We start from the raw sequence: 27,688 nt of genomic DNA, 5'->3' as shown, positions 1-27,688 counted from the left end.
TATATATATATATATATACACATATATATATATATATATATATATATATATATATATATATATATATATATATATGTATAGCCACACATACAGTTATTAGTAACATATGTGATCTTTGCAGCAATGAGTAATACATTTTCACGTTTGCTCCATTAGCACTTTCTTGCTGGTTATCCCACCTTTCCCTTCTTCTTGCTGATTGTAATGATGGGCATTCAAGGACTCAGTTTTGAGGCCTCTAATTAAATCTCAGACAATTTCTTTTCAAGTCCAGTGTGTGGAGGACGCATCATGTGACTCTGGACATGAACTGGATCTTCTCCAACGTGGGCTATATTCACTCAAGACAATTAGACCCTGCTTGGTGAATTCTCCATGACTAGGGGGCCCTCTTAGAGGAAAAATAATAAGTGGGTGATTTAGTAGCAGGAAATCACAACTAGTGTGCAATTACGGCTTGCCACAAAGCGGTCTCTATTTTTTTCGGCGCTGCCCAAAAAATAGTGGAAGAGAAAAATAACCTGCATCCCAAACAGGAACAAATCAAAGAAAAGTCAGATCACAGGAAAAATAGAAGGGGTCATTTGCAGGTACTGTACATACAGTGGGTACGGAAAGTATTCAGACCCCCTTAAATTTTTCACTCTTTGTTATATTGCAGCCATTTGCTAAAATCATTTAGGTTCATTCTTCTTCCTCATGAATGTACACATAGCACCCCATACTGACAGAAAAACACAGAATTGTTGACATTGTTGCAGATTTATTAAAAAAGAAAAACTGAAATATCACATGGTCCTAAGTATTCAGACCATTTGCTCAGTATTTAGTAGAAGCCCCCTTTTGATCTAATACAGCCAGGAGTCTTTTTGGGAACGATGCAACAAGTCTTTCACACCTGGATTTGGGGATCCTCTGCCATTCCTCCTTGCAGATCCTCTCCAGTTCTGTCAGGTTGGATGGTAAACGTTGGTGGACAGCCATTTTTAGGTCTCTCCAGAGATGCTCAATTGGGTTTAAGTCAGGGCTCTGGCTGGGCCATTCAAGAACAGTCACGGAGTTGTTGTGAAGCCACTCCTTCGTTATTTTAGCTGTGTGCTTAGGGTCATTGTCTTGTTGGAAGGTAAACCTTCGGCCCAGTCTGAGGTCCAGAGCACTCTGGAGAAGGTTTTTGTCCAGGATATCCCTGTACTTGGCCGCATTCATCTTTCCCTCGATTGCAACCAGTCGTCCTGTCCCTTCAGCTGAAAAACACCCCCACGGCATGATGCTGCCACCACCATGCTTCACTGTTGGGACTGTATTGGACAGGTGATGACAGGTGATGAGCAGTGCCTGGTTTTCTCCACACATACCGCTTAGAATTAAGGCCAAAAAGTTCTAATTTGGTCTCATCAGACCAGAGAATCTTATTTCTCACCATCTTGGAGTCCTTCAGGTGTTTTTTAGCAAACTCCATGCGGGCTTTCATGTGTCTTACACTGAGGAGAGGCTTCCGTCGGGCCACTCTGCCATAAAGCCCCGACTGGTGGAGGGCTGCAGTGATGGTTGACTTTCTACAACTTTCTCCCATCTCCTGACTGCATCTCTGGAGCTCAGCCACAGTGATCTTTGGGTTCTTCTTTACCTCTCTCACCAAGGCTCTTCTCCCCCGATAGCTCAGTTTGGCCAGACGGCCAGCTCTAGGAAGGGTTCTGGTCGTCCCAAACGTCTTCCATTTGAGGATTATGGAGGCCACTGTGCTCTTAGGAACCTAAAGTGCAGCAGAAATCTTTTTGTAACCTTGGCCAGATCTGTGCCTTGCTACAATTCTGTCTCTGAGCTCTTCAGGCAGTTCCTTTGACCTCATGATTCTCATTTGCTCTGACATGCATTGTGATCTGGAAGGTCTTATGGAAAGCACCTGAGTTAAATATATGAGTGTCACAGCAAAGAGTCTGAATGCTTAGGACCATGTGATATTTCAGTTTTTCTTTTTTAATAAATCTGCAACAATGTCAACAATTCTGTGTTTTTCTGTCAGTATGGGGTGCTATGTGTACATTTATGAGGAAGAAGAATGAACCTAAATGATTTTAGCAAATGGCTGCAATATAACAAAGAGTGAAAAATTTAAGGGGGTCTGAATACTTTCCGTACCCACTGTATGTACAGAATCATCATTGTGCAGAAACAAACTTTTTTCTTTAAGAATTTGGAAGCTATACATAGAAAAAAAAAGTTATTTACAGTAAACATTAACATTTACTGATGAACTTATTCATGTTAAAACCCAATTGATCTATTAGTTTAAATCAGCTAATTATGGTCCAGGTGCATCAAACAAAAGGTGTGCAAAGCCTTATGGCCCGTACACATGAGCGAAAATCGGATGACAGATCGTCCTTTTTTTTTCACATGCTGGCCGCATATCGAAAATGAAGAGGTTACTAAAGTTACGAAAATTCTCATACGACAGAATAAAAAATCGGAAGTAATGTCATGTGTTGCAGTGCATTTGTATTGTATTTTCAGGTGATAACTGTACTGATTAAACGAAAATCGTACGGGAAACATTTTTGTGCTTGTCCGATCGAATAATATCAGATGAACTGTTGTGATCCGCTCTCCAAAGCTGTGTACTAACGATCAGATTATTGTACGATCGATTCGAAAGTGGCATTTTTCATCCGATTTTTGGATCGTGTGTACAGTCCATGATCTTTAAAAAGCAGCCAAAGTCTGACTAGAAAAGTCTGTCCCCTGCCAGTATGCTGCAAAGAAGGACCCTTGCTTCCTGTGTGGAAGCAGTGGTCTTTCTGCAGTGGTCTGATAAACCTCTGTTGGGTCTGCTAATTAGAGAGCCTCTAGCTCTGACTCAGCAGGGCATGTGTCGAACCTCTACAGAGAGAGAGAGCAAGGGTCTTTAAAAGATGATGGCAGGGAACAGGCTTTTCTACTCAGGATGTGGCTGATTTTAAAAGAATGCAAGCTGTTAGACTTTAAAAACCTTTTGTTTTGATGCATCTGGAATATATCAAAACTGAAAGTTCAATTGTGCTTTTTGGTCAAATCACACTTTTGTGCCGCAGTGACATGCTCATTACTGCAGTGCACATTAATGCATGCGTGTGCTTTGCGGTACCATCCATTTTGATAGGCACACCAATGTGCTATATAAATGCAGCTTTGACACTTATCTTTTGCAGCACATCACAATGCATGGTAATGCACTGTTGTGCTCTCTGGTGTTCTGTGTCGAAAAAAAAATATGCTCCGTTTTTTTGGCCGTTCTGGTGTTTGGCAGGTCATTAATTTGAATAGGCTACCTTAACATAATGCGCGATATAACGTGCGTGCGTTAATACAATGCATTGGAAAGGAAAGGTCTGAATGGACCATTAGTCTTTTTTATGGGTTTTAAAAAAAAGCTACAGTTCACAGCTAAACACGTTGGAATCACAGGCAGAATCGCATAAATCTGCTCATAATTCCAGAATCATGTTAAAAAGCAGACCCACTTGCAGTGTCATTATTTCTTAACCACTTAAATATCGGAGGGTTTTACCCCATTAATGACCAGGCCATTTTTTGCAATTCGGAACTGCGTTAATTTAACTGACAATTGCGCAGTCATGCGACACTGTACCCAAATAAAATTGATGTCTTTTTTTCCCACAAATAGATCTTTCTTTTGGTGGTATTTGATCACCTCCTCGATTTTTTGCTCTATAAACAAAAAAAGAGCGACAGTTTTGAAAAAAAAAACAATATTTTTTACTTTCAACTATATAACATTCCCAATAAAAAAAAATTATTTTCATAATTTTAGGCCAATTTGTATTCTGCCACATATTTTTTATTTAAAAAAATCCCAGTAAGTGTATATTGATTGGTTTGCGCAAAGGTTATCGTGTCTACAAACTAGGGGACAGATTTATGTCATTTTTATTTAATGGTTTTTTGTTTTTTTTACTAGTAATGGCGGCGATCAGCAATTTTTAGCATGACTGCAACATTACGGCAGACAGATCAGACACCTAACTGACATTTTTGACAGTTTTAGGGGGACCAGTGACATTACTACAGTAATCAGTGCTAAAAATATGCACTGTTCCTGTTCTAATGACATTGGCAGGGAAGGGGTTAACATCAGGGGGATCAAAGGGTTAAATGTAAGCCTAGGGGGTGCTTTCTAACTGTGTGGGGTGGCTTATGGAATCAATACAGGGACCTGTGTTTCTAAATAGGAGGAACACAGGAGCCCTGTGTTTATTGCTGATAGAACTGTCTGTCTCCCCGGGGAGTGATCGCGGGTGCCTGGTGGGAATCACAGCCACTGGCCCCACAGATCAGCTTCCCTTCTCTCGAATCGCAGTGTGCGCCCCCACAATCGCTCCTGAGGAGCGAAGTATGGGTACAGCGATTTACACAGCTGAGCCATCTTGCCGCAGTATATAATATATATACGTATACTGCGGTGGATGGTCGGCAAGAGGTTAATGACACCTAAAAACAAAACGGGATTTTGCCGTGATTGTCCTGCGACAAAACGTGCAAAAATTGTGGTAAATGTGCTGCATTGGTAAACACGTCTGGGTAAGTGTCAACATTTGGCAAAGGAGCTTCTTTGACGCGGAAATGTGTGTAAATTGTGCAAAAGAAATCGCAAGCAGAAACGCACGCTTCTGCTACACGAAGTGTCAACGTGGCCTTAGGGCAAATTCACTATAGATCCTGTAAATTGCTGAGCAGCTGATGCAATTCACCACTCTGTCTGATCTGCATTGCCGGCTGCGGTAGGTAGCAGTGTGATTCAGCGCATCACACGGCTCTCCTTTTTTTTGTTTTGAATAAACTTTATATGAAGGGTACAAAACGTACACTTTTTCACTACAATGTCGGTCAGTGCAAAGCGCTGCACTGCCCAACATTGCAGTGCGATTCGGCCCATTGCACTGCTATAAAATGCAGCATGTCCGTATTTTACCAAAGCAAGATGCAGCGCAGCACTAGGCTGCATTGCAGTGTGAATGGGACACACAGGAAACAATTGTTTCCTGTGTGTCCCTGTGGTGACAGATATTTTACATGTCTGTCACTGCATATAGTGTGAATTGCCCCTTAATGTCATTATGATAGACTCCTGCATACCCTCATTTTGTACAATGTTGCAGAAGGTTTTGGTTTAACATACTAATATAATCATTTAATAACTATATACATATGATAACAGAACATGAAACTGTGTTGTGTTTTGCTGCACTGAAATTGCAGAGAGATAAAATAAAAAAAGACGTGTACCAAGCTGAATGCATCCGCAACGTTCTCTGCTCTGCAGTATCAAACTGCACTGCGGTACAGCTCTGCTTTTCACCAGATTAACTAGGGCAGTCGCTGTAGAATTCCACAATAAGGAGACAGGAGCTTTATTAATTTAAAGTGTTTCTGATTTCAGGAACAAACATGTATTATTTTAGAGCTCACCAGTCTATAGATGTGATGGCTGTATTTGTTTTGTTTCATCAGGTGTTTTTTCCTTTATGTTCACCTGGTGATCCTGCAAGTAACGCACTTCCTGTCCTAGGGTGACAACGCTCACTCACTGTACTGTACAGTGTTAATTTTGGAAGAAAATTTCCATTTAGTTTTAGTCATAGTCTATTGACTGAAAATTTAATTTTTGACTTACTGCGAAATCCATTTTTCTTATGTTAATTGATGGACACAGCTCCTGGTATTCATAACATGTGGGTTATACTGCCCCCTACAGGAGTAGGACACTGGGCAGAAAAAAAATTTGGCTACACCCAAGGGCAGTCCCAGGGAGTATACTCCCTCTCTCTGCTATAGCCACTCAGTTTTGTAACAAGCAGTGTCAGGAGAATAATAACTCCACAGAGGGGTGGGTGCTGTGTCTGTCAATGAACATCAGAGAAATGGATTTTACGGTAAGTCAAAAATCCCATTTTCTCTTTCGTTCATTGACGGACACAGCTCCTGGTATTCATAACCATTGGGACATCTCAAAGCAGTGTTAAACATGAGGGGTGGGAACAACCAAAAAAATCCCCAAGGCTAAACATTAGCCAACCAGGCAACAGGAGCTCAACAAAATAACCGGAGCCCACATGAAAAAAAACAATACATCCTCAAAGAGGATCAGGTCCTCTTAAACATCAGCCTGCAAAACCTTGCGGCCAAAGGAAACATCCGCAGATGCCAACAAATCCACTTTATAAAACTTTGTAAAAGTGTGCACTGACGACCAGGTGGTCGCCTTGCAAACCTGTGTCACTGACGCCTGATTAAGGAAGGCCCAGGAGGCACTAAGCGCCCTAGTAGAGTGCACCTAGACAGGGAAAGGAGGAATCTGACCCCTGATGGAACCACAGCCTGAATCACCGTCTGTCTGATCCATCTGGAAATGGTCGCAGAGGAAATGGACAGCCCTTTTTAAGGTCCATCCATGAGCACAAATAGAGTATGACTTCCTAAAAGATTCCATAGCTGCCAGGTACACCTTAATTGACTGGACCACATCCAAGGCATGCAAGGCTATTTCCTTCGGATGTTTAGGCCTGGGATACAGGGAAGGCAACACAATGTCTTCATTCAAATGAAAGTCAGAGACAACCTTTGGAAGGAATGACCGACAGGGGGAAAGAATCACCTTATCCCTGTTATCACCAGGTAAGGTGAGTGACAGGATAATGGCGCCAGTTCCGACACCCTGCACACAGAAGTGAAAGCCACTAAAAAGGCCACCTTCTGGGACAATGTAAGCAGGGGAATCTCCCGAATATATTTTTAAAAGGAGGCTTCTGCACCTGAAAGCACCAAATTAAGATCCCAAGGCAGCAACGGAGCCCGCACTGTCGGACACCCTGAAGAAAGGTACGCACCAGGGAGTGTGTGGCCAAAGGTCGTGAGAAGAAGACTGCCAAAGCAAACACCTGGCCCTTTATGATACTCAAGGCAAATTTCTGTTTAACCCCCCCGTTGAAGAAAGGTTAAGATCTGAGCCACCAGGAAGGAGCGAGGAGGAACCCCAAGAGACTCACACCACACAATGTACGTCTTCTATGTACGATGGTAGATCTTCCTAGAAGTAGATTTCCTAGCTTAACAGGGTAGGAATCACCAACTCAGACTAACCCCTATCATTCAGCACCTGGCATTCAGCAGCCAAGCTGTCAAAGCCAGTGACTGTAAAGCAGTATAAAAGATCGGTCCTTGGGACAGAAGATCCTCCCTGAGAGGAAGCTTCCAAGGAACATTGACGACAAGCCGCAGCAGAACAACATACCAAGCCCGGCGAGGCCAGTCTGGAGCCACTAATATGACCGGAATCCCTTTTGCCACGATCCTGTGTAGAAGTCTGGGCAGAAGCTTGAGAGGAGGGAGGGCGTAAATCAGCCGATATTGACCCCACGGAGCCACCAGCACATCTGTGGCGTCCGCCAGAGGATCCCTTGACCGAGCCACAAACCTTTGCACCTTTCTGTTCAGCCGAGACATCAACAGATCCAAAAAAAGGTAAACTAAATAAGAAAAAAAAAAGTAAAGCGCCCCGTCCCTCCGAGCCTGCGTGCAGAAGCGAACGCATGTCAAGTCATGCTCACATATGTCAACGGTGTTCAAACCACAAATGCGAGGTATCACCGCGATCGTAGAGCAAGAGCAATAATTCTATCCCTAGACCTCCTCTGCAACTCTAAACTGGTAACCTGTAGAGATTTTTCAAGCGTCGCCTATAGAGATTTTTAAGTACCAATGTTTGTCGCCATTTCACGAGTGTGCGTAATTTTAAAGCATGACATGTTAGGTATCAATTTACTCGATGTAACATTCTCTTTCACATTATAGAAAAAAATTGGGCTACCTTTACCGTTTTCCTATATTTTAGTTCAAAAAGTAAATTTTTTCCAAAAAAATTGCGTTTGTAAGACAGCTGCGCAAATACGGTGTAACAAAGTATTTCAACAATCTCCATTTTATTATCTAGGGTCTCTGCTAAAAAAATATATAATGTGTGAGGGTTTAAAGTAATTTTCTAGCAAAAAATACTGATTTTAACTTGTAAACAACAAGTGTCATAAATAGGCCTGGTCCCCTTAAGTGGCTCGCGGCTGTATTGTCGGCTCCCGGCAATACAGATTAAAAAAAAAAAAAAGAATGGTGTAGGGTCGTCGCCCCCCCCCCCCCCCTCTAGTCCAAACCAGGCCCTTTGTGTCTAGTATAAACTTTAAGCGGATCCCCACTCCAAATTTAAAAACAAAAACGGTGTGGGGTCTACCCCCTCCCACCACAAAGCACATTGTCCCCATGTTGTTGTTTTTTAAAAAGAAAATAAATAGTGTCCCTCGATGTAAATCTATCGTCAATCACAACGCCCGCCAACCCAAAAAATAGAAAAATTGAAAAAAAACGCTTTGCCTCCTAAGAGGCTATCCGCCGTATGCCCGATCTTCGGCTTTGGCAGTTCTTTTATAGGAAAGGGATGGGATCTCCCGGCTAGGTCACACCTGGTGGCCCCACCCCTTGCCTATAAAAGAACTGTCAAAGCCGAAGATCAGGCGAAGCGGTTTTTAATTTTTTCTATTTTTCGTGTCCGGCGGGCGTTGTGATTGACGATAGATTTACATTGAGGGACACTATTTTTTTTTTCTTTTTTCTTTTTAATAAAAACAAAAACAGTTTCCTGTGGTTTTAACTTTTTTACACTTTTTTGGTGAATGGATATGGGTACGATGTACCCGATACCCATTCACAAGGGGGGGAAGGATCTTGGGGCCCCTTGTTTAAAGAGGCTTCCAGATTCTGATAAGCCCCCCCCACCCGTAGACCCCCACAACAACAGCCCACAGCCAAGGGTTGTCGGGGAAGAGGCCCTTGTCCCCATTGCACCCTTCCCATGTTGAGGGCAAGCAGCCTGGTATGGTTCAGGAGGGGGGGCTGCTCGCTCACCCCCCCCTTTTTCCTGGCGTGCCAGGCTGCATGCTTGGATAAGGGTCTGGTATGGAATTTCGGGGTGACCCCACGCCGTTTTTTTTTTTTTTTTTCTTTTTGGCATGGAGTTCCCCTTAAAATCTATACCAGACCCAAAGGCCCTAGTATAGATTTTGGGGGGGGACCCCACACAATTTTTTTTTTTAAATTCTGTCATCGGATGTGGCCAGCGGGAGCTTCGGTTCTGCCCTTTCTCCCAGCAGCGCCGGCATCTCTAGTGTGGGCATCCGGGTGTGACAGCTTGAAGATTCACAGCTAGGTGTGCACTGCACATGCGCTAGTCACGCTTTGCGTCCTGAGTGGAGCAATCTTCTGGGACCTGTGACGTGTCCCAGAAGATTGCAGGGAGGGAGGGGGAGAGGAGAACTTCTCCTAGGCGGCCCGAGCGGACAGGGATACGATCCCCCCCCCCCCCCCCCCGAAAAAATGTGGCATGTCAGGGGGTCAGGAGACCTGAAAGCGGAAGTTCCATTTTTGGGTGGAACTCCGCTTTAACATTGGCATCTAAGGGAAATCTTAGTCAGCTTGACATGGCACTGCTCACGAACTATAAGTGACAGGGACACCAAACTTGGGGAGCACCAAGAGCTGACACAGGATTACAACATATCCATACATTTGGAGTCTGACTGCACTAAACTGACGGAACACACTATCCACTAACTACCTGCCTATCTCTATTGTCACACACTATACAAGGCTGCCGTGTAAGCAGCAGCCTTATATAGTGTGGGGTGTGGTCTTAGCCTCTGAGCCATGATTGGCCAAAGGCACTCTTCCTTTGGTCATTCGTGGCCCTGACAGTACATTTTTCTGTGATTGGCCAAAGCATACAGGTAAGGTGCATGCTTTGGCCAATCATAAGCAATCAATGCACTGCAAGAGCGCAGTGCATCATGGGGCACTTATCAGGGTGTGAACTTTCCGTCGAGCACCTCCGTCGAGCATCAGCAACAGCTGATGCTCGAGTCAAACTTACATTCGACTTGAACACAGAGCCCATCCCTATTGACTGGCTGCACAGAGTTCTGGGTTCAACCCAATAGAACACCTTTCAGATGAATTAGAGTAGACTGTGAGCCAGGCCTTCTTGTCCACATCAGTGCCTGAACTCACACATGTGCTTCTGGAAGAATGGTCAAACATTCCCGTAGACACACTCCTAAACCTTGTGGACAGCCTTCCCAGAAGAGTTGAAGCTGGTATAGCTGCAAAGGGTGAGCCAACTTAATATTGAACCCTACAGACTAAGACTGGGATGCCATTAAAGTTCATGTGCATGTAAAGGCAGGTGTCCCAATACTTTTGGTAATATAGTGAGTGTACTGTATATATACTTACACAAAAAAAAAAAACACATAATGTGCTTTATATAATACCCAATTGTCCATGGTTAACCATTATTGTCTTCCATGGTATTTCATTTTTCTGAATGTTAAACCAGGACATACTGACGCGTTTCGGGGGTCAGCTTTAAAGGCACTGCAATAAGACTCAGTAATGTGAACACCAGCTATAGAAATTATCTGTATAGCTTTTTTCCTGGAAGTGAGAAGGCAACCGCTGGAAACTGCACAAGTGTGAACATTGCCCATAACGCTTATTAAAAAAGACATTTTTGTATTTCTAAGTTTCCGTACTTAAACGCGGGACAATTAACAGTTTTGTTACAGCAGTATCAAGAGCAAGCAAGGGAGACTGGCTGTCTATGTCCTTTAATATCTCATAATGGAGACAGGAAGCTCTGTGAACTCTTGACGATCGCCCTGAATGGGTCCCATTGTTGGGCAGAACACGCTCTGCTCTCGGGAATGACAATTGGGCATATTATTTAATGTAATGGCAAATTAAATGACAAAGTCCATCTGCAGCTGAAATGTTCCTGGTTGTGAGAGGGAGGGGGATTGGTGTAATTATTTGGAATTGAAAGACACACTGACCTCCTGCCTGGCCTCCAGGGCCCGAATGTGTTGCAGGCCCTTCATATGCTCTGCTTCCAGCTTCTCAATCAAAGTCCGGCTGTTGATCCCCTCCTCAAAGAGCTATACGGCAAGATGGTTTGGTTTGGAGTTATGAATTATGCAACAAAAGCAAACAAAAAAAATTAATTCTCAGTTGCAATAAACATGACTACTTACAATTGTATCTAGGTTACAGACAGGTAAACGGTTTGGAGATTTGTTCCTGGAAATGGCCCTAATTTTGAACACTGATTAAGTGCAAATTCCCTTTAAAGCATCTGTAAATGCAATCACTAAAATCTCATATGAGCTTTAACATGTTATTGTCATTTCAAAAGACGTTTCCAATGTTACATTTTTTTTTAAAAATGCCAGCTGAACCTGCTGTAAAGGTCTTTAGGCACTTCCTGTGATAGGGTGACAACACTCTGTCCCTGTCTCCCAATTGTGCTCCTGAATTGTCACCCTGCCACATGGGCTTCGGATGGAGACTATAAGTGGCTCTTTCAACATATATAATGCAGGCATGGTTCACTGTTGCCACCATCAGGAAACACACCCGAAGAATGGCCATGCAGCTATTGCTGGAATACATGTAAACACGAAGTGGCAGCAAAAGAGCCAGAGGAGATCACCAGCACTGAGATGTGATAATGGATAAAAAAAAAAAAGGTGAATACAAGCATTTTATTTAAACATGACAATTGTTGATGATACCCAATGCTTTAGAAAACGAAATGCCTTCAGGTTTACTACTTTATTTATTATTTCCTGAAATACATGAAAGTTATAAAGTCCTAATGCATTTTTACTTATTATATTTAATACTAAAATATACCCTTTAGAAACAACATTGAAGTCTTCATTTTAAGTAAATATGAAATATTACATAGAAGTATTTCATAATTGCCACATGCAACCCTGCAGGTTGAGAGGGAAGCAGAGCCTTTAAGCTACTCTACAGATGTTCTGTAAACAGACCTAAAAATCAGAGATATCCGATTACACAGAATGCGGGAGCCCCACTGGAGGCACATAATACCTCTCTTTATCTCATCAGGAATGGGACCACCTGGCTTAGTCAATTTATAGAAGATGTCTTTATCTTAATTTGTTTCACCCTAGCCACTTTAAAATTGTGCACACCCGTGCAACGGCGACAAACTATGTAAAGTTATGTAAACTATGTAAAGTTTACTATTCATAGGTGATGCTTTAAAAGCCTTTACAGGTAACCGCTTTAGATTTAAACAGGAGGTCTGGTGCTAGAATTACTGCCCATGATCTGACGTTCACAGTGATACCTCACATGGATGGAACCATCGCTATTTGTGTGTGCGGGACCAACACACTTGTTCGCCTTTGGGTGTGTGTACGGAAAAACAGAGTCACTTTATTTATTATTTTTTTTTATTAAGTTATTTTATTTATTTGTTTATTTTTTTTGCACTGTTGCTAATTTTTTTTTTCACTTTTATTGCTGCCACAAGGAATGTAAACATCCTTGTGACAACAATAGGCATTTGACAGATCCTCTTTATGGAGAGATCTGGGGTCTATAAGACCCCAAATTCCTCCTCTGCCCTTAAAAGCATTCAAAACACCAAGATCGATGTTTTTGAATACTTTAGATTTGGCGCCGATAATGTCATGTCATTGCTTCAGATTTACTGTTACGAAAAGCCAAGCAAAGCCGGGTCTCCCAGTGGGATAGGAGAACCCAAGATAGTCACGGAAGGTGTCAGGTGAGGGGTGGGGACGTCATGTAATAGCAGTCAAGCAGTTAGTAAGCCACTCCGATTGCTCTTACAAGAGAGTCGACCGCCGGCTCTAAAAAAAATACTATATCGGGGTGATGGCTGTAGCTGCAGGCATCAACCAGGTGCAGGCACCACCCCCCTCAAAAATGCCGCCCAAGGCAAGCGCCTTGATTGCCTCACGGTAGAGATGCCCCTGGGTGTGTTCCGTATATAAGGTTAATTTGTAAAATGAAAAGATATTATATAATACTATTTATAGCATATAGACTTGTAAACATTATAAAAAATAAAACTGACGTAAATCCATTATGCTTTTCTTTTGGGTTAACTTGTAGAAAAGTGTCTTCAAAATGAAAAAAAAAAAAAGAAAATCATACATTTAATCTAGCAGAAGCAGCTTGTTTAAAGATTGCCACAGTCTTATAAGGACATGACTTAAAGTAGAACTCCAGGCAAGTACAAAAAACACCTTTTATTTGGGTTAGGTATTTGGAAAAGTAGTCTGATGACAAAAGGGCAAAGGGTGGGTGTCAGTATAGCAGGTAGCCATGCACATTCTTTTGGTTAAGGGGCATCATGCTGGTCTATTGCTTTGCCTTGGTATCTCTGGGGACAGCAAATATACCTAGTTATATATATATACGGTATGTGTTTTTAAAAATAATCTTTTTTTTTGTTTGAAAAGGCAGACCTAAACCTGTCAAGCTTATTAAACCCGATGAACAAAGTTTGGTTTGCAGGAGGTTCAGAAAACCCAGTGGGAAGTTCCTAAACCACATCCAGAACCCTACTGAACTCTATGGGGGCGAATCTTGTAATTATTTTCTAGGCTTATTTTCAAAGTTCTGTTGAAACACAAGAAGCTGGGCACTGTAATGCAAGAAATGTAGCCAAATTTTTTTAAAATACTGTTCAGTGCAGATACAGTAGGGATAAGGATAAGGGATAACATTAAAAATGCATAAATCTAAAATGCCCTAAAGCTGCAAGTGATGTTAGGGAACACGTTAAACCTTTAGGCTCCGTTCACATGTAGGTGTTTTTGGGCGTTTTTGGAGCGTTTTTCTGCTCACTGATCAGCTCTCAAAACGCCCAACAAGACAAATCCCATTCATTGCAATGACCCCTGTTCACATCTGAGCGTTCTGACGCCCTAAGGAAAACGCCCAACGCTCAAAAAAGTACTTGAGCTTCTTTTTGGGCAGATCACAGGCGTTTTGTCCCATAGACCTCAATGTAAAGTGATATCTGGCGTTTCACAGGCGTTTTACAAGCGTTTAGTTGCTCCTGATCAGCTCAAACAGCACAACTCTCCACCCAGCTCTCCACCCAGCTCTCCACCCAGCTCTCCACCCCCTTGGCATGCCTCTGCTGTGAGCACATTTTCCTGAAACATGGAGAACAGCAGTTAGGCAGTTTAGGTGACCAGACCCTGCCATACCAAGGTGACCGTAGCCTGCTGCCATACCAGGGTGACCGTAATGTAGTTTAGGTGAACTGACTCTGCTATGCCAGGCTGACCGAACTCTTCCATGCCAAGGTGACCGTAACGAAGTTTAGGTGAACTGACTCTGCTATGCCAGGCTGACCAAACTCTTCCATGCCAAGGTGAACGTAACGAAGTTTAGGTGAACTGACTCTGCTATGCCAGGCTGACCAAACTCTTCCATGCCAAGGTGACCGTAACAAAGTTTAGGTGAACTGACTCTGCTATGCCAGGCTGACCAAACACTCTTCCATGCCAAGGTGACCGTAACGAAGTTTAGGTGAACTGACTCTGCTATGCCAGGCTGACCGAACTCTTCCATGCCAAGGTGACCGTAACGAAGTTTAGGTGAACTGACTCTGCTATGCCAGGGTGACCAAACTCTTCCATGCCAAGGTGACCGTAACGAAGTTTAGGTGAACTGACTCTGCTATGCCAGGCTGACCAAACTCTTCCATGCCAAGGTGACCGTAACGAAGTTTAGGTGAACTGACTCTACTATGCCAGGGTGACCAAACTCTTCCATGCCAAGGTGACCGTAATGTAGTTTAGGGTAAATTGACTCTGCTATGCCAAGGTGACCGTAATGTAGATATATATATGGAATCAAAAAACACCATTTTGAAGCCCTAAAACCCAATAAATGCCCCTAAAAAGTGCCTAGGGTTCTGCATCATGCCCCAGGGACTATGAATCAGGCAAAAAAAAGTTCTTAAAAATTGTCGTTTTTGATAGAGAGCCAATTATTGAAAAAAATAAAAAAAAATACAAAAAATAACAAAAAAAGATTTCTTTGGATTTAGTTTTAATTTTAGTGTCTGGGGGGTCTAAAAAGTGTACCTGTGAAGTTTCAGCTCTGTAGCATGTCCAGAACCATAAAAAAAAAGATCATGCAGAAGAGGAGGTCCCTGGGAGGTCCAATGCAGAGGAGGAGGTCCCTGGGAGGTTCCTTTGCAAATGTTGTAAAAAAACACTCTGCTTTTCCATTGGTCACCAAAAACACCTGTTAAAAACGCCCAAAAAAAACCTGTAAAACGCTTGCAAAAACGCCTATAAAAACGCCTGTAAAACGCCTGAAAAACGATAAACAAACGCCTGAAAAACGCCAACGCCTACATGTGAACGGAGCCTTAAAAGTGACATAAAAAAAAAAAAAAAAACTATTACTAAATGATCGGCCAGGGGTCTTATACGTCATCATTGACCAAATATGGTCATGACCATATTTGGTCAATGATAACACCCAGGAATTTGCTGTGGAGAAGCCCCGTACACATGCAACGATTATCGGCCGACCGATCGTCCGACTTTTGTCCAAGTTGTGTGTTGTTGGTTGGAATGTGCATAGACTGCACACTAATTTTCTCGGCCAACAAAATTCTACTTCAGAAGTGATGTCATGTGTTGGTTAGTTTTCTTTCTGTTCTTTCTGCTCTGAGCATGCCCAGACTTGCTCATCAGATTTTTCCCTGACGAAATCTGTACTGACTGATGGAAAATTGGCCGTTGTGGTGACGGCCAACAAAAATTTTATAGTCTGCACAACAGATTTTTTTCGGCCGAAAAGTCGGAGTTGGTTGTCGGAAGCATCATACTAACAAGCCGAAAATCGGCAGATCGGACGTTGGCCGAAAATTTCCTGACAATTTTCGACGCGTGTGCACGGGGCTTTAGAGTCTTGAAGCTCCTTTTATAATATGTCCATGAGTTCCATCCAAAGCTCGTCTGTATTTAACACACCAACTGGACAAGTCACTAGTGAGGCTAGTTAAAAAGGCCAAAAAATCCGTTATGCCTAGTGGCCGCAGAGCCTGTAATATACTGTAAATAGCCACTAGTGAGAGTCCACAGATCTCTCTAAAAAATACAAATTATGAAAATATGGAACAGCTACTATGTAGGGAATATGACAGCCTCTGATAATCATTATTATAATAATTAACAGTGTGTAACTAAAATCAGGCTACATGCTCCCTTTAATAAAGTCAAAATCTTCAGTCCTAGTTCATTAGGCCATGTGTGTTGCGTGCAATAGGCGCACACCTGTGGCCTCACAGATAAACACTCTATTATGTACAGGAAATTTATTATGAAGAGCCCCCCCGTCACCCCCCCCCCCCCCCCCCCCCGCTAACACAGGTGCTCATTTTCTGCATCTCATTGTTCTTGATACAACAGTAAATCAAAGGAAGAGCATAACTCGCTATAGGACCCATTATGATTCACACAAGGACTAAATGGTTTCTGGAATAGGAAACATTGACAGGAGCGTCAGCTGTTGATGAGAAGCCAAACAGGCCTGGGAGAGCCACACTTCAGAGTAAGTAATTATGATTTCCTATATAGTCTCACACTTGACTCTCCTCCAGCTCATCAATGAGCAGCCGGGGGACTGGCTATTCGCCACACTTAGATGACTGCGATTATTTCAGAATAACACGCTGTATCCGAACAGCTGACTATTAATTACTTGGATAGGAGCTATACACAAATATTTACATACAGACTGAATCAAATATGACTTTTACATCTGCGTCTCACTGCTGCCCCCAGAGGTCAAAGCAAGGATAACAGCAATATTGATTGAGAAATAATGGGCGTTTGTATGATCAAATTGTTGAATGGTTACTATTTTTCCTTGCTGAAAAGTTCCACATTTATGCCTCATATTTGCCCATGTTTTTGCCTGATCAAATTGTGGTTTCTGCCAATTGCCTAACATCTTAATTTATCAATTTTCAATGAATGGTTTGGGTTTTAGTGACCTTTGCCACATTTACTATATAGTCATACATTTGCAGCACTTTTAAACATTGCCTCTTTCAAATGGTAAGATAGTTCTTTTATTAATATTACCCTGTGAGGAGCATCTCACTCGTCTAAGCTCACACTGGCCATACAGTACAAATGACAGTCATAGGTTTTTACAGGTTATTGCCCCTTTAGGATTACCCTTCCCAACCGGGCCTCCTGGCATCTGTCCATTGGCATCATGGGTTATTTTAAATGGTGAGCTCCCTGGGTTGGTTGTTGGAAAACAATAATGACTTTGGTCCAACATTTTAAAGGATTTTTTAAATGAAGTAGTGGTATTTGTTGAAGAACTGTGGATTGATTCTTTTGTTATCTGGACATCACCAGCAGGGCCAATGTAATCTAGTTCAAGCTCATTGTGAGCACTAGGACGTCTCCCAAATTGAGGAGGTAGGACTGATAGCATCCATTGTCTTGAGGAATACCAATACTGCTCTACCTTATGCATGTGTGTAGCTCTTTCTCTCCGCTTTTTTATGTACTTCTGTAACCTGCAGCACCGAATGTTCTACCACCGTCCTTCAATAATATTATTACCTTTTCTGGTTCAATAATTTTTATTGGGTTTTTAGGACAGAACAAAATTAGCACCAATTTTTGGTGAAAAAAAACCCAAAAAACACCCCAATCTCCCCCAAAACGGGTCAGCCAGTCATATGCGGATGCCATCACATCATCCAGTACCATATTAGTATCTTGGCAGTCCTGGAGGCGATTGGTTCAATTTTCCTTACATGTGTGCTATTATCATGCGTTTGTGAGTACAATGTATACTTTTTTGGATTTTATAAATTTTTTAAGTGGTAATGCACTAAGGTCGGTGCGCCCTTCTTTTGTTGCTGTTTTTCAGTATATTGGGTGGCAGCACCCTGTCCTGGTCCACCAATTACACTCCTACATTGTTACCATTCAGCACACTTTACAAAAGCATAGTCCGCTGTTGTCACCAACTACCCACCCCTGAGAAGTATTATGCAACCATTGCTGGAGTGCATGTAGACAGGAAGGTGCTGAAAAAAGGCTGCAGGAGACGCAACAAAGCATGAAAAATGTGTGAAAACCAACATGACAATTCTTTATGATACACAGTGCTTTAGATAACTAAATCCCAATCAAAATGTTGACATCTACTTTAACATGATGTTCTGGAGTACAGAGTCTTAGAACAACCACAGCCAAAAATAACAAGATAAAAATAAATAGCCCATCAGCATGCTTCTTGTCAGCACATACATACACTGATTGGCTCCTTGTGCAGCTTCTTTGTCTCACACCCCAGCCCTGCTGTATAGGCACCGCAAGAGGCTGAGGTCAAAATCAGGTACTTGCATTTACATTTATTGATGTATTCATGATTAAAGTGGTAGTAAACCACCACAAAAATTCAAGAAAATGTGGGCTCCTGCATATTTAAGACACAATGTACCTAAATGCACCACATACTAGCACATTAAGACAGACTTACCTGCACATGGATTTGTTCATTGCAGCGCTGTCACGGCTCCCAAGCACTTCCATCTTCACCTGGTCTTCCTTCCAGGTTTGCGGGCTTGGGCTGTATAAATGGTTGAAGCAGCAATGATGTCACTCCTGAGCATGTGCGTGGGAACCCCAGCCAGGCATGTCTCTCTGCATTTCATGGCACACTGTATGCCCTGAATGCAGAGCATTAATGCACATGCGTGGGTGATGTCATTGGCTATAGTCGATTTGAATATCTCCTAAACGGTATACGTTTTGGAGATGTTCATTGTACTTACAGGTAAGCCTGATGGGTAAGCTTACCTTAAGGTACAAGTTAAAAATCGAGTGTACTACTACTTTAAGGAGCTGCATTGATTTGTGCCTGTTATATATGCTAGTTTCGTTTTGTATTGAATGATTAGTCGTATAAGATTGTGTACAGCCAGGTAATCAGACTCACTTCTGACAACCAGACCATCTTGCACATAAACTTATGTGTGTATGTACACTATATTACTAAAAGTATTGGGATGCCTGCCTTTACAGGCACATGACATTTAATAAAAAAGAAAAAACAAAGTAGTGCAGCGCTATCATATATGGTGCAAACCATACAATATAAAACAATAAATCGTGCATCTATGTGAAAAGAAAGTCCATTCTGAATAAACATATATAAATCCAGCAATAGTTTACAAGTCCCAGAGCGGGCATTGATAGAACAGGAGGCTTGAATCCCAAGGAGGTGGTGGAGCAGGAATACACCCGTGATAAACGTATTAATTGGCTGCCAGCTAGTGTTGGGTTAGTTACTCAAAAAATGTTACTAGTTACTCCTGTAAATTGTAACGAGATTACTTTACTAGTTACTGCATTTGAAAAGTAACTTCACTACTTATTACTTTACTTTCCTCTTTCTTAATTGACCGTGTAGAAGAAGATACATGACACCAGGGGCGTAACTACAGGGGTTGCAGGGGTTGCAATTGCTACAGGGCCCCATGCTCCAGGGGGCCCGGTAGCAAACCAGTGAGTGAACTTCCAGGATCTCAAAGGTCACACTTGCGACCGGGCCCTTGCATCGCACCTCTGTGGGGAGGCCCCAAGATTGCAGGCAGGGGGCCCACTGCAGAACTTGTGAAAGGATCCTGCTGCGGGACAATAATAAAAGGCCATGCAATGAGAGTAAAGAGCCCCAGGATTAGTGGGAAGAGCCCCGGGCTTAAAGGGAAGGGCCCCAGCCAGGGGTCTGGGGGGCCCTTCATGGTTTCTTGCATCTGGGCCCTGAAGGTTCTAGTTACGCCTCTGCATGACACTCTTTCTGCATAGAGTTTATTGTATAAACACAGGCTTTGGGAAACATGAGAACAAAACCTGAAAAAACAGAATAAAACATAAAGTGCAACAAAAAGTCATAAACTTCATCCCTCTCTATTCTTCGAAATAACGATTGTATCGCACGGCTTGGGTAACACAGGAAAGCCCGTTCCTATAGCCTAGTAAAGTAATTTAGTTACCTCCTATAGCCTAGTAAAGTAGTGTAGTTACCAATATTAGTATTGTAACTAGTTACGTTACTTCATTACCAAAAAAAGTAATGTAATTACTGTAATCCGTTACTTTGTAACTCGTTACCCCCAACACTGTTGGCTGCTTACCAGAAACCTAAGCCTCCAATTTAATGGAAAGGCCACACACGCTTAGATATAGATCCTGATACAATTCCTCCTTCAGAAGTAAGGGAGAGAGATGTTATCTACTGCGACCTCTTTGCCTTGGAACTCCAGGAGTATTTCCATGTGTGTACAGAGGAAAATAAAGGGCACATAGTGTAATCCCATATAAAACATAGAAAGGTTTATTGGAAAAGCACTTACAATATAAAGACTTGTACCAATCACATCAATGGAGTAAAAGGATAAAACCGTGGCCGGACGACGTCACGTATGACGAAACCGGTCGGGCGGTATAGCTACCAGGCCCCCTAGACGCCGGCTTTTCCATACACGCGGGACGCGGGACGCTGCGGTTATTTTCCTCTGTACACACATGGTAATACTCCTGGAGTTCCAAGGCAAAGAGGTTGAAGTAGATAACATCTCTCTCCCTGACTTCTGAAGGAGGAATTGTATCAGGATCTATATCTAAGCGTGTGTGGCCTTTCCATTAAATTGGAGGCCTAGGTTTCAGGTAAGCAGCCAATTAAAACGTTTATGACGAGTGTATTCCTGCTCCACCGCATCCTTGGGATTCAAGCCTCCTGTTCCTGGGACTTGTGCACTATTGCTGGATTTATATATGTTTATTCAGAATGGACTGTCTTTTCACATAGATGTACGATTTATTGTTTAATATTGTAGGGCTTGCACCATATATGATAGCGCTGCACTACTTTGTTTTTTCTTATATTGTTTGATTTTCTATAGATCAAGTGTTTCAGCTGCTTTCACTGTTAATTAATTTATCACCATATACTTTTCAATTTAGCGCAGGATTTTTGTGATTTTTATTACATGAAATTTAATGGCATCCCAGTCTTAGTCTGTAGGGTTCAATAATGAGTTGGCCCACCCTTTGCAGCTATAACAGCTTCAACTCTTCTGAGAAGGCTGTCCACAAGGTTTAGGAGTGTGTCTATAGGAATGTTTGACCATTCTTCCAGAAGCGCATTTGTGAGATCAGGCACTGATGTGGACGGGAAGGCCTGGCTCACAGTTTACGCTCTAATTCATCCCAAAGGTGTTCTATCAAGTTGAGTTGAGGTGCAGGCCAGTCAAGTTCCTCCACCCCAAACTCCCTTATCTATGTTTTTATGGACCTTGCTTTGTGCACTGGTGCACAGTCATGTTGGAATAGGAAGGGCCATGCCCAAACTGTTCCCACAAAGTTGGGAGCATGAAATTGTCCAAAATGTCTTGGTATGCTGACACCTTAAGAGTTCTCTTCGCTGGAACTAAGGGACCAAGCCCAACCCCTGGAAAACAACCCCACACTATAATCTCCCCTCTACCAAATGATTTGGACCAGTGCACAGAGCAAGGTCCATAAAGACGTAGATGAGCGAGTTTGGGGTGGAGGAACTTGACTGGCCTGACCTCAACCGATAGAACACCTTTGGGATAAATTTGTGCGGAGACTGCAAGGAAGGTCTTCTCATCCAGTATATTAAAAAAGAAGGCTGGATTCATCTCTTTTTCATGGATAGTGTAGGACCCACTGATAATGGGGTACTTTGACGCAGTAGTGGGCTTGAGCACGATATGGCCATATGGTGGGACCAAACCCCCATTTTTATTTATGGATTGTCTTCAGATTTGGTAGTTATTTCTTTTGCATTTGCACGCTATTCTTTTTTAATATACATGTCTTTTGGTTCATAGCTGCAGCAGCTTTAGAAATACATGGGTATGCTCCCCCAAATTCTTTGCCTGTTTATTATGTATTCGGTCTGACCAGACTATCGAGGTTGAGCAACCCTCCCCACCCCCCCACACACACCTGTACTCAATCAGTGTCCACCATCAAGTGGATATAGGAGGAGTCCCCTGTAGTGCATTTGCACATCCTTCCCAGCAAGGAGTATTATCTCCAAGGGTTAGGCTGGATTCATCTCTTTTTCATGGATAGTGTAGGACCCACTGATAATGGGGTACTTTGACGCAGTAGTGGGCTTGAGCACGATATGGCCATATGGTGGAACCAAACCCCCATTTTTATTTATGGATTGTCTTCAGATTTGGTAGTTATTTCTTTTGCATTTGCGCGCTATTCTTTTTTAATATACATGTCTTTTGGTTCATAGCTGCAGCAGCTTTAGAAATACATGGGTATGCTCCCCCAAATTTTTTGCCTGTTTATTATGTATTCAGTCTGACCAGACTATCGAGGTTGAGCAACCCTCCCCACCCCCCCACACACACCTGTACTCAATCAGTGTCCACCATCAAGTGGATATAGGAGGAGTCCCCTGTAGTGCATTTGCACATCCTTCCCAGCAAGGAGTATTATCTCCAAGGGTTAGGCTGGATTCATCTCTTTTTCATGGATAGTGTAGGACCCACTGGTAATGGGGTACTTTGACGCAGTAGTGGGCTTGAGCACGATATGGCCATATGGTGGGACCAAACCCCCATTTTTATTTATGGATTGTCTTCAGATTTGGTAGTTATTTCTTTTGCATTTGCGCGCTATTCTTTTTTAATATACATGTCTTTTGGTTCATAGCTGCAGCAGCTTTAGAAATACATGGGTATGCTCCCCCAAATTTTTTGCCTGTTTATTATGTATTCGGTCTGACCAGACTATCGAGGTTGAGCAACCCTCCCCACCCCCCCACACACACCTGTACTCAATCAGTGTCCACCATCAAGTGGATATAGGAGGAGTCCCCTGTAGTGCATTTGCACATCCTTCCCAGCAAGGAGTATTATCTCCAAGGGTTAGGCTGGATTCATCTCTTTTTCATGGATAGTGTAGGATCCACTGATAATGGGGTACTTTGACGCAGTAGTGGGCTTGAGCGCGATATGGCCATATGGTGGGACCAAACCCCCATTTTTATTTATGGATTGTCTTCAGATTTGGTAGTTATTTCTTTTGCATTTGCGCGCTATTATTTTTTAATATACATGTCTTTTGGTTCATAGCTGCAGCAGCTTTAGAAATACATGGGTATGCTCCCCCAAATTTTTTGCCTGTTTCTCATCCAGTGCTTCTGGAAGAATGGTCCAACATTCCCATAGACACACTCCTAAACCTTGTGGACAGCCTTCCCAGAAGAGTAGAAGCTGTTATAGCTGTAAAGGGTGGGCCAACTCAATATTGAACCCTACCGACTAAGACTGGGATGCCATTAAAGTTTATGTGCATGGAAAGGCAGGCGTCTCAATACTTTTGGTCATTTAGTGTATGTAGCTTTCCTTTCACAAGTATCAATTGTTAGTTAAGTGTGGCAGAGGGATGGAGGAAGGAGCAGGTCAGAGGGTCAGTGCCAAAGAGGAGGACGAATGAGCCATATTTTAATCAGTAACTGTTGTAAAATATCAAAGTGACAGTGAAGTAATAATACTCTCAGTCACAGGTAGCGGAGTATGTATATAATTAATTCCTGGTTGGTCAGGGTTCACAGATCACATGTACCATAGCTCTCAACTGTCCCTGATTTTGAGGGACTGTCACTGATTTAGAACAAAGCCCCTCTGTCCCTCTTTTCTCCTCATTTGTCCGTCGTTTTGGTCTGATCTCTATAGTTGTATATATAAAATGCACTTTTTGTCTTTTAAAAACTGTTTCCCGATGCTAAACCTTATCTGATTTCTAAAGAACTGCATTTGGAAATTTTAAAAGCCAATATAAAGGAATAGTAGTGGTAAAAAAAAAGTACTTGTGGATTTAACCACTTCTGGACCGCAAGGATTTGCCCCCTTAATGACCAGGCCATTTTTTGCGATTCTGCGTTATTTTAACGGACAGTTGCGCAGTCGTGGGACACTGTACCCAAATGAAATTGATGTCATTTTTTCCCACAAATAGAGCTTTTTTTTGGTGCTATTTGATCACCTGTGCGATTTTTTTTTTTTGGTGCCATAAACAAAGAAATAGCAACAATTCTGGGAAAAAAAACTATATTTTTCACATTCTGCTATATAACATTCCCCAAAAAAATTTAAAATTTAAAATGTTTCATCCTTTTAGGCCAATTTGTATTCTGCTACATATTTTTGGTAAAAAAAAAAAAATCGCAATAAGCGTATTTCGATTGGTTTGCACAAAAGTTATCGCGTCTACAAACTAGGGGAAAGATTTATGTCATTTTTTATTTATTTATTTTATTATTAGCAAGCAATGGCAGTGATCTTTTAGCGGGACTGCGACATTGTTGCTGACAGATCGGACCCCTAACTGATATTTTTGACAGTTTTGGGGGGACCAGTGACATTACTACAGTAATCAGTGCTAAAAATATGCACTGTTACTGTACTGACACTGGCAGGGAAGGAGTTGACACAAGGGGCGATCAAAGGGTTAAATGTGTCCCTAGGGGGTGCTTTGTAACTATGTGGGGGATGGGCTTGCTGGATGGATAAGATGGATAAATAAGAGGAACACAGGATCCCTGTGTTCATAACTGACAGAACAGCGGTCTGCCATGTTTACAATGGCAGACTGCCGTTCTGTCTCCATGGGGGCACTGGCAGGGAAGGGGTTACCCTAAGGGTGATCAAAGGGTTAATTGTGAGCCTAGGGAAGTGTTTTCTAACTGTGGGGGGAGGGACTTGTGAAATAATCAGAGACCTGTTTTCTTATAAAGAAGGATCACAGACGCTCTGTGATCAATTCAGAGAGAACAACGGTTAGCTGTGTTTACAACAGCTGACCAGTGTTCTCTCTCAGCGGGGAGCGATCGTGGGTGCCCAGCGGATATCAGTGCTGCCGGTCCCATGCATTGGCATCTCTGCTGCCTAGTGGGGGCGGTGTGCGCTTGCCCCCAGGACGGCTTCTGCAAGCCGACGGACCACTAGCGGCTTTGCGTTTTTTTTGGACCAGAATTTCACAAAAGACATTTTGTTATAAATTTAGGGTTGTACAACTCGAAGACTATATTCAGGCTGCATGCTTAATGCAGCAATTTTGCTTACACAAAAAGGAAGCTTTAAAGCAGAACTACACTGCATCTGCATACCTCCCAACTTTTTGAGATGGGAACGAGTGACACCTTATAGCAAAAGTATGTAGGCATAGGACACACCCCCTGCCACGCCCCCATAAAGAAGAATTAAACAAAAAAAGATTGGTTAAACCCACAAGTGCTTTTTTTACCACTACCATTCCTTTATACTGGCTTTTGGAATGTACAAATGCAGCAATGTAGAAATCGGATGAAAGATTTAGCGTTGGGAAACACTTTTTGAAACACAAATAGTGCATTTTTTTATACAATTATATAGATCAGACCAATATGAGGGACAAATGAGGAGGAAAGAGGGACTTTATTCCAAATCAGGGACAGTCCCTTGAAATTAGGGATAGTTGGGAGCTGTGCATCTGAGTACCACAAACCAAAAAAATATTTAATTATTTTTTAATATTCAAAGCAAACTCATCTGCCCATCCGTGTTTCCATGCTTTTTTTGCTGAGAAATAACTTTGAAAAAAATGCACCCCCTAGCATTTCTGCCCAAAGCCGTCCTGAGTAAGGGCAGATGATTCATGTAGCATTTATTCCCTGGAATCCACCTGTCCTTAGCTCAGGCGTGCAGGCAGGGCCGGTGCTAGACTATTTTACGCCCTAGGCAAGACCAGCTACTTGCGCCCCCCCGCCCCCAAAAAAATAAAAAGGGAAGGGGTTAAAAACTCCTCTATGTCATACCCAGTGACCCTGATCTGATGGCTCCTCTATGTTATGCTGTCATACCCAGTGACCCCCATATTCCTCCATGTCACACCAGGGGACCCTAATGTCCCTCTATGCCACACCAAGGGACCCAGATGATCCTCCATGTCACACCAGGGGCACCTGATGTTCCTCCATGTCATACCCAGAGACCCTGATGTTTTTCCATGTCACACCTGGGGTCCCTGATGTTCCTCCATGTCACACCTGGGGACCTCAGTCCCCCATGGCACACCCAGGGACCCCAATTCCTCATTGCACACCTGGTGACCCCGAAAACCCTGTTACACCCGGTGAATCCCTATCCCCCATGGCACACGTGGTGACCCTGATTCCCTTTCACACCAGGGAACCTCCATGTCACACCCAGGGACCCTGATCCCCTGTTCTGGGGACACTCACTGGGCGGTATGAAGAGAGTGGCCCGCACTCTGCCCTCCTTCACCGTGATCCTGCTGATTCCTTCTTCTAGGATGCTCCTCTTCTGGACCACAGTGCTCACCACAGCTCCAACCGGCTTCTGGTGAAGGGAGGAGCAGCAGTCCGAGAACTCCGCACGTCCCTAATCCCAAACCTCCTCAGATCATTCTGGTGCCTCGTCGTTATTTCTCCAGCAAAGGTGCCACCCTCCAGTGCCAAGCTTGGGTTCAGGTTCAGCTCTCCTCCTCTCCCTGCTTAATACCGACCCAGGGAAATGAACGGCTGCCCACCAGCTCAGTGCAGAGAGTCACTTCCTGCCCAGGGTTTACACCATTCAGCTCCAGCCAAAGAGGATCATCATGCAGGCAGCACTCCTGTGGGCTCCCTTCCTGCCTCTTGCCCCCCCCCCCCCCAACAGTGGTGGAAAGCCAGGGCCTGGTAGTTCAGCCACTGCCCCAGACACCTGGCATCTTCCTCTGTCCATTCTTCCTCCCCCACTGCCGCCCCCTCCCCTCAGCTCACAAGGATCTGTCAGGGATCCTCTGCTATACACAGGCACACTGGCGCCGCAAACCGGCGAACGCCTATACGCATGCGTGTACGAAGAGGAGCCTTGAATAGCTAGAGGCTACCTTAGTATGGTTCCAGGCTACCTCAGTATAGCTAGAGGCTACCTCAGTGTGGTTTGAGGCTACCTCCGTATAGCTCTAGGCTACCAAATTGGCCTATTTAAACACAGCTGTCACTACAGGAAGTTGCTGTGTTATCTTCAGCTCTCCCTTGTGATCCGTGTTCCTGTGTACCTGTTGTTCCTGATTATTTGACCCGGCTTCCTCTTGTCTTTGCTACTTGCTGCCCGCCCTGACCTTTGGCTCGTCTGACTACTCTCTTGGTTAACCCTTGTCTGCTTCTCTGCTTCTGGACCAGAACCTGCGCTCTGCCTGGCTGGGTGATCCTGGGGACCGCGACCTGGTGCTAGCTTGCAGCGTAGTCCAACCCCACCATTAGGGGCCCTGGTGAAAACCAGCTAACACTTAGACTCCGCACCTCAGGTGAACCTGTGTCCTTATCAGAGTACTTACCTTGGTGTCCATACGGCATCCAGCTCTGCTACCACGGCCTTCTCATCAGGTGAGAGTTCTCTCTATTAGTCAGGCTCCACCTGCCATCCTGACAGTATAACACAGCCATGACCGAGCCTGCACGAGGGATCTCTCCGATGGATGAGATATGTCAGCATCTGGCGGCTCTTACTCAGGCCGTGAAATCCCTTCAAGAGGTGTATACCCAGTTGGAAGGACGTGTGCAGTTCCTGGTCTCTTCTGCTGACCCTACCGCAGATCCAGCTTCTTCATCCGCCACACCTCCCACGGGGACCACGCCAGGACCCACGGTGGTC

General features: G+C 43.4%; 1 protein-coding gene across 1 annotated transcript in view; it reads right to left on the bottom strand.

The window, feature by feature from the left end:
- LMNTD1 (lamin tail domain containing 1) overlaps positions 1 to 27,688 on the bottom strand; it is a 204,312-nt gene that overhangs the window by 48,560 nt on the left and 128,064 nt on the right. Inside the window, exon 8 of the mRNA XM_082252711.1 lies at positions 10,932 to 11,033. Coding sequence (XP_082108837.1) covers positions 10,932 to 11,033 — 102 coding nt within the window. The remainder of the gene's footprint in view (positions 1 to 10,931; positions 11,034 to 27,688) is intronic.

This window comes from Pelophylax lessonae (genome assembly GCF_965119305.1).
Source record: "Pelophylax lessonae genome assembly, chromosome: 4".
In the NCBI taxonomy this organism is placed as follows: domain Eukaryota; kingdom Metazoa; phylum Chordata; class Amphibia; order Anura; family Ranidae; genus Pelophylax; species Pelophylax lessonae.
Note: the sequence above shows the minus strand (reverse complement) of the source record. Positions and strands in the feature narration are given on the sequence as shown.